Raw genomic sequence first — 8,471 nt, 5'->3', positions numbered from 1 at the left:
TCGATGGATGAATGGATAAAGAAGATGTGGTAAATATATACAATGGAGTATTACTCGGCAATCAAAAAGAAGGAAATCTTGCCATTTGCAGCCCTGTGGATGGAACTAGAGGGTATTAAGCTAAGTGAAATTAGTCAGTCAGAGAAAGACAAATATCGTATGACTTCACTCATATGAGGACTTTAAGATACAAAACAGATGAACATAAGAGAAGGGAAGCAAAAATAATATAAAAACAGGGAGGGGGACAAAACACAAGGGACTCTTAAATACACTGAACAAACAGGGGTTGTGGGAGAAGGGATGGTCCAGATGGGTAGGGGCATTAAGGAATCTACTCCTGAAATCATTGTTGCACTATATGCTAACTAACTTGGATGTAAATTAAATAATAATAATAATAGATTTAAAAAAACTTAAAAAAAAATAATAAAGAACCAGATGGGATAAAGCTTGTTCCCTGAACTACCAAGAAGATATTTAGGACATGTGTTTACATTAATAGCTATTTTTTAAAAAATGAAAGTCAAGAATATTCACTGAGGGACACCTGGGTGGCTCAGTCGGTTAAGGATATGACTTCTGTTCAGGTCATGATCTCACGGTTCACAGGTTCGAGCCCTGCATCAGACTCTGAGCTGTCAGCTCAGAGCCTGGAGCCTGCTTGAGATTCTGTGTCTCCCTCTCTCTCTGCCCCTCCCCCACTTGCATTCTATCCCTCTCTCAAAAATAAATAAACATTAAAAAACCTTTTTAAAAAAGAATATTAACTGTTTTCATCAAGTCATATAATTTATTTTGCTTCTTCTTCAAAATAGGTTAGGTACTGATTAATAATCAGAGACAGTGTAGCCTGAAAGTAATATTTTTCAAGGACAGAACATTTGAGAAAGCGGATAAAAGAATACTGATGGTCATAGAAATAATCTGGAATTGATTTTTTTATACTGGAAGTAGTTAATATGTTACAAAAATAAAGGGTTAGCAGTTTACTTTCACTGCCCATCAGGTAAAATAAAAACCAGTGATTCTAGGACAAGACCAGAGTTCAAGGAATCAAGGGGCTCAGATTCCTGTTATTTCCTATTTCTCTCCACACCATGAGGAGAAATCAGCTGCCCAGTCCAGTCTTGATTCTACTTTTCCTGCTTCTTCCCAGAGATGCTTTCACTGCTTCAAAACCGTAAGCAACAACATTTTCAGAAAATTCTGTTGTCCTTCTCTTTCCCATTGTTTTATCTGCTTCTTAATGTCTCTCTTATTTGTTTTCTGATTTCCTGTGAATTTATCGGCTGTTGAAGGGGCTTAGAAAGGTCAATAAGTTGTTATTGGTCATGTGGAAGAGGCATCCTCTAATTCTAGAAAACACAGAGACATGGGGCAGTAACGTTTACGAAACATTCACCGAATAAGAATACAGAATTATACAACATTTATTAAATAATAATATAGAACTCCTGCCAAAAAGAAAAAAAAAAAAGGATACATCCTTCATTGGCTCACGAAAAGGGCTGCAGTGTCCATCCAGTGTGAAATAACTCAATCTCTGTATTTTCCCCTGGTCAGAGATCACCAAGATGAATACATGACTTTCAGAGAAGCCAGGATTTTTGTGTCAGATCACTCAAATTCTTGAGCAAACCCGTAGGGGCTGGTGTTTAGATCTTGGGAATACACAGATTAACACAATGTGGACCCTGTCCTCAACACTTCACGGTATAGAGAATAGAAAAAGTGTGCAGGGAAAGGAATACAGTGCAAAACCAGAAGCTAGCCTTGCGGGATTCTGTGAGAACAGTCGCAGAGAAAACCTACCTCCTCCTGGAAGCTGTGAGCCATATAAGGGAAGGGACGTCGCCTAAGTCTTCAGAGAGAAACTTGTTTGGAAAGAAGTCTTATGAAGCAAATAGAACTTATCCAGATAGACAAGGACACTTCAGGAAGAGAGAGAGAGGCGTGGGCAACCAGAACATTGCAAAGTGAAGCATGTTTGGTGGTAGTAAATGGTGGGCGAAACAACTGGAAAGTGGTAGTTTCTTCTGGGTGTGCATGTTAATATATTTGGTGACTAGCCTCGCATGGCTCGATCGACTCCGCTTCCCTCATCACAGAGTGAAAGAAAGAAAAGAGCCAACATTGCTTCTGAAATAGTACTGAGAAGCAATGCCACTCCTCCTTATCCATTAAATATCAGCTATTTAGTGTCCTAGAATAAAGAAATTCATATCACCCACATGAAACCCAAGACCACATGTAGACAGGTTCTTAAGGCTTTCGATGATAATTAATGGGTTAATCACATTTTGTTGTTGCTCAAACAAACATTGTTTTAGCTTCATAGGCATACAATTGACAAAATTATGAAATATCTAAAAAGTACAACGTGATGGTTAAATTTACCTATATACTGGAAGGATTCCTCCCATTGGCTTAATTCACACATCCATCTCTTGAGTATTTATTTACTCTTCCTTTTTGTGTGTGTGAGAACAGTCTAATTCTCCTTCCAGCAGATTTCATTCATACAATGCAGAGTTATCAACTGTAGTCACTGTGTCACACATTGTATCTGTGTCACACTGTGTATCTTCAGACTTTATTCATCTTATTATAACTGAAAGTTTGTACCCTTTTGCCAACTTCTCCCTATTTCCTTCAACCGCGCCCCCTACCCTGCCCCGCCCCTAGTAATCACAAAACCATTGTCTCTTCTGTTTCTGTGAATTTGATTTTATTTAAAAGGGTCTATATAAGTGGCAGCATGCAATATTATCTTTCTCTGGCATATCTCACATGTATATATTTCTTTAGAGAGAGAGGGAGAGTGCACATGAATGGGGGAGAGGGGCAATAAGAGAGAGAGAGAGGGAGAGAGAGAGAAAATCCCAAGCAGGCTCCACACTCAACACGGAGCCCAACACAAGGCTCAATCCCACCACCCTGGGATCACAACCAGAGTCGAAATCAAGAGTTGGATGCTCAACTGACTGAGCCACCCAGGCACCCCTGGCATATTTCACTTACAATGTCCTCAAAGCCCATCCATGTTGTTGCAAACAATGGGATTTCCTTTTTTTAAGGGTGAATAATATCCTATTATACATCATCCCATTTTCTTGATCCATTTCCAAATTTCAAAGCACATAATGATTCATGGATTGCTTATCCATAGCTTAGGAATAGTTCTATGATTGGTGATTACAGAAAAGATTATCTAGAAAACAGCCACAATCATGAAGTCTTTTTAACCTTTCCATGGTTGACCCGGAGCCCTCTTCTCCACAGGCAGTACCTGGTGCTGGTCCCATCTCAGCTGTACACTGGGGTTCCTGAGAAGGCCTGTGTCATGCTCAATCACCTGAATGAGACGATGACACTGAACATAATTCTGGAGTATGGAATGCAGATCAGTACCCTCCTCACCAAGCTGGTGACAGAGAAGAACTACTTCTCCTGCAGCCCCTTCATTGTCAGTAGGACTCTTTGGGATATGGAAGCTCGTTAGAGAAAGAGCGTATTAGCTGATGCCTTGTATTCTGACCCCCAGCAATAAAAAAGCATAATGAAGAAACACATGAGAAGTACAAAGTGAAAGTTTCTACTGAATACGCTTTCATAATATTTACAAACAGTCCTAGTGCAATATATGAAAAGTAATGGTAGTTATAGGAAAGGTTTCATTGGCTCCTACAATTCGGAGATGAATAAAGGCCATGCCGTCACCCATTACAAACACTGAAATTCATAAATTTAAGTGACTTATTTAAGATCTCACACGTGATTGATGGTTAATGTACTGTCCTTCTAACTTTTTGCTACATAAGGTATTAAATAGTTAATCACACTGGCTTACTACCAGTGATAATATGTAACGTTGACGTTGACCATTGGAAAATAACATTTGATAATTACTTCAACGCCATCATACTGCTGTGGAAATTAGAGTTTGTCATTGCCTTCACTGTCATGACTATTTGAAGACTTAGTTGGTTTTATTTCGGTGACATTTTCCCTTTAAATCAACAAAGTGTTCCTGTCATGTTACAGAAGCGTGAGAGTCTATAATTCTTGACTTATCCCTTACTAATTCTCTGGGACTAACCAGAGAAAGAACAAAGTCAGAAAGGCTGAGACATTCAGACATGGGTCTGGGCAGATTTTTCAGTGCTTTTCTGTTTTACAGATTCCAAAGCTGTTCACTTCCTCAGGGTTCATTACCGTGGAGGTGAAAGGGGCAACCCAGGAATTCATAAAGAAGAACATAATACATGTAAGGAGAGCAGAGACCATTGTCATTGCCCGAACAGACAAACCCATCTACAAACCAGGACAAAAAGGTATAAGGAACCAAGGTGGCAAGAGCAACTTTAAGGGGTGGGTGTGTGGCTATTACTTTATTCTGCAGTCATGAAAACACAAGCATGCTGTTATCTGTGTTACTGCTTTGGATTCCCACAGTAGGGTTTCATGGGGAAAATCTCTGTGTTTCAGTGAGATTCCGCATCGTCTCTGTGGATGTCAATTTTCACCCTGTGAATGAAACGGTAAGTCTCCTGACAGTGGATGAGTGTGGGGAAAACAAGCACAAACTTAAGGCCCATTCTTTTGAAAAACATGAGACCAATATGATCTAAGTGGTACCACTGCTGGAGAATGAGATCAGTTCATCAACCACATTATCAAAATAAAATATTCCGTTGAAATTATCTTTTTAAAGAGCCCAGTCATTTTGGGGGTGCCCAGGTAGCTCAGTCTGTTAAGCGTTCAACTTCAGCTCAGATTATGATCTTGCAGTTCCTGAGTTCAAGCCCTGCCTCAGGCTCTCTGTTGTCAGCCCAGAGCCCACTTAGGATCCTCTGTCTCTCTCTCCGCCCCCCTAACCCCCCTCCCTTCCTCTTCCGCTCCCGTGTGTGCACACACTCTCTCTCTCTCTCTCTCTCTGTCTCAAAAAATAAACATTTTAAAAAATGTTTTTTAAATGTTTATTTATTTTTTGAGACAGAGAGAGAGAGAGAGAGAGAGAGACAGCCTGAGTGGGGGATGAGCAGAGAGAAAGGGAGAGGCAGAATCTGAAGCAGGTTCAAGGCTCCCAGCCATCAGCACAGAGCCTGACACGGGCCTCAAACCCACGAACTGTGAGATCACGACCTGAACCGAAGTCAGATGCTTAACCAACTGAGCCACCCAGGCGCCCCAAAAATAAATAAATATTTTTTTAACCCCAGTAACTTTTATTAAACAAAGGAAAGTAAGTGAACTTGATTTCTCTCTTAGAGAGGTGGAGAATTTCTCAGAGATAAATTTCATCTGCAAAATAAACTCACTCTTTTGACCTTTTTACTTAAGTGTAGGTTTCCTCCATTGTACATTATTTCATAAAAGGAAAGTCATGACTTCTCAAGAGATATATATATGAGAACTAAACATGTAAAACTAAACTAAACATGTAAAATGCATGTGAACCAAATTGGGGCACTTTTCCTTGTTTGGATAAAAAATATATACAGACTCACTTCCCCTGATCCAGATAGGCTATCAATGCTGAGATCATGGCTTTCTTTTTCTAACCTCCATCCCACACTCATACTATCTTTTTTTTTTTCTTTACAGTTCTCGGTGGTTTATATTGAGGTAGGTAAGATCTTATGCATCTCCGTTGGGATGTGAACTTACTACAAGTTAGGTTCCACTGCCTGTCCCGCCTCCTCCCTCCCCTCCAGCACTCCACCAAAACTAAACACTGTTTTCCCTATCTATCTTAAGTCCTCTGGAGACTGGGTAAGATGTAAATGAAAGAACAAAATCCCCTGAGATGATACAATTTAGTAACTTTTCCAGTATTTCTAACCAAAATGGATACCCGTTGTAATCTTTAACATCTCATAGCTAGTAACCTTGATGTCCTTTTCTGAGCATAGGATTCCTAGAAAACTTTGTTCACTACCTTTGATTTGTAGCAAAGTACCTTTGATTTGATTTGATGTAGTCAATTTGCCAACTGTCTACTATCCGACTCCCAATGTGCCCTCCCTGGAAAGCTGCCCCTCTACTCAAAATACCTATTTCAATGGTTTCTATGAACTCATGTTTTTACCTATAGAATCCCAAAAGGAATCGAATTTTCCAATGGCAAAATGTCAGACTGCAAGGGGGACTCAGCCAGCTCTCCTTCCCACTCTCGGTGGAGCCCACCCTGGGTACCTATAATATTATGATGCAGAAGGAGTCAGGGGGAACACTACAGCACTCCTTTGAGGTGAAGGAATATGGTAAGAATTCTGCATGTGCTCGAGACATTTATGACATTAGAGTATTTAAGAGCTTAAGAATTTTTATACATAGGTACAAGCAAAAATCTAGCATATAGTAGGTGAAAATTAGCAAGTTTTTTATTTATCTAAATATTCACTAAGTGCTTTTCATGCGCTATCTTGTTTAATCCTCACATCACCCCTCTGAGGCAGAGACTGTATTATCCCCATTTTACAAATGAGTACATGAGTACTAGAACTGTTAGTAATTTACCAAAATCACAGAGCCAGCAAGAGGCAAGAAATATTTTATTAAGTCCATTTGACCCTATTCAATCAGAAATTGTTAACCAATACAATAAATATGTGCATGCATCTGTTGATCTATATCTTATAACTGAGGGTACCTCTGGGCCGCACCTATGACCTAGACCTATACTACTCCAACCAAAGTAGTCAGACGTTGAAGCCACCTTACCAGTTATCAGTTATGTGGATTTTCTCATGCCAATTGAACGTGGGTGAGGAGACTTGATCAACAAAAGCACGATTCCCCAAATTCACCAGACCTGCCACGGGAATTATAGAACAAGGATCTCTTGCAGGAACAGCTAATCTTACACAACTGTGAGAGAGGCCGGAAAAGTAAGGGTCCAGCAGGAGGAGCTAATGAGTCAGAGGAAATTACTAACCAGTTCTCCGGAAGCATGGGTGGGGACAAATAAGTTAGCACCCGCAAGGGTCCCTTCAGATGCCAAAGTGGACCCCCAAGGGCCACCGCCATAGAAGAATCTATGGAAGGCCGTACGTATACATATCTCTTCATATCCACTGCTTCAGTATTTCTGTAGTCAAGCGTCTAGTGGTAGATCTTGGGCCTCTATCAGTTAGCAGGACTCGCAGCTGGGAGGAAATGGACACAGAGAAGGACAGAATTAGGACAAATTGGAATCAACTGGCTTCTCTGTACCTTTCACCACATCCAACCATGTGGATCTTTAGAGACTCAGGGTGCTTCTTTCCTTCCGTCTTTGAAATCTTAAACAAATTCAGAGGAGATGCTAGGAAAGGTAATCCCAGCTTAACCAAGTTAACGCAGGACAGACTACCCGTGGTCGGAAACACATCACCCTCGTCAGAGGTGGCTCTGCTGCTCCTTATTGCAGTTGACATCATTTCATGTGATCTTACATTATAAGGTTCTGTAATAGAATCATTACTAATACTTGCGAGATATCCCGCCCACCTTCATGTCTTTCTCCCTTCTGTTGACAACAGTTTTGCCCAAATTTGAGGTCCAAGTGAAAATGCCCAAGGTTATCGGCTTTCTAGATGAAGAATTTGTGGTATCCGCCTGTGGCCTGTGAGTTACACTTTTTTTTTCATTCCAATTCTATTTCCCGGCTCTATTTGCATTGGTAACTGGACTTCAAGGTATTTTAATTCGAGAATGACTTTCTCCAACTAGGGAGCATGAGAGGCAGCATAAGACATCCTACTAATAATAAAAGTATTGCCTGACCCCTGAAAATGTGCAAGACCGTGTTTTAAGTGCCTTGCCCCTGTTAACATTTATTCTCACACTAACCTTGTGAGATGGGGATAGTTATCCTTAGTTTGCAAATGAGGAAACTATAACACATAGAGGATAAAAAAAACTTGCTCAAGTTTCTACAGATAGTAAATCACAAACTGGAATTTAACCCAACAGTCTGGCTCCAGGGCGTGAACTCTTCACCCCTATCCTATATTCCTTCTGCAATTAAATAAAAAAAAAAAAAAAAAAAATCTAGTTTCATGAAACTTTCTACAACCGAAATTGAATGCAAGATGTCCAACTCAAGGTCATGCTCATGCTCATAAATTCTGTGTTATTCTGTGTCATACAATCCCCATTTTTTTATTGCCCCTGATTTCCTAAACTATGGGAAATTAGAAAAAAATTAAGAACTTTTCTTAAGTAGATATATAGACATATAATGTATAGATATATAGATATATATAGATGTATACATGTGTCACAGTTATTTCTTCCCTGGTTACCTTTTGGTGTAGTAAGACACTCTTCACGTGTACTGAAGAGACACTTTACCTCTTGGTTTTGAAAGCAGTGTGAGGATCATCATATCTTCATCTTTCTCGCCAGTTTTGATGCCGTAGATCTTTCCCTTAGAAGGGGGAGCACTTTCAGTCAGGTTTAAAGATTCCTCAGAGTGAGAG

The 8,471-nt window shown here is 40.0% G+C and overlaps 1 protein-coding gene across 1 annotated transcript in view; it reads left to right on the top strand.

Annotated features, from left to right (window-relative positions):
- The first annotated feature begins 1,026 nt into the window (after positions 1-1,026).
- The window catches only part of LOC132694754 (pregnancy zone protein-like), a 45,695-nt gene continuing 38,250 nt past the window's right edge, over positions 1,027-8,471 (top strand). Inside the window, exons 1-7 of the mRNA XM_060658440.3 lie at positions 1,027-1,183; positions 3,286-3,469; positions 4,184-4,337; positions 4,492-4,544; positions 5,611-5,631; positions 6,101-6,269; positions 7,530-7,614. Of these exons, the coding sequence (XP_060514423.1) occupies positions 1,101-1,183; positions 3,286-3,469; positions 4,184-4,337; positions 4,492-4,544; positions 5,611-5,631; positions 6,101-6,269; positions 7,530-7,614 (749 nt within the window). The 5' untranslated portion in view covers positions 1,027-1,100. The remainder of the gene's footprint in view (positions 1,184-3,285; positions 3,470-4,183; positions 4,338-4,491; positions 4,545-5,610; positions 5,632-6,100; positions 6,270-7,529; positions 7,615-8,471) is intronic.

Source organism: Panthera onca, chromosome B4 (assembly GCF_046562875.1).
Source record: "Panthera onca isolate mPanOnc1 chromosome B4, mPanOnc1 haplotype 2, whole genome shotgun sequence".
Lineage (NCBI taxonomy): Eukaryota > Metazoa > Chordata > Mammalia > Carnivora > Felidae > Panthera > Panthera onca.
The sequence above is the reverse complement of the archived record's forward strand: the minus strand, read 5'-3'. Positions and strand labels throughout refer to the sequence as shown.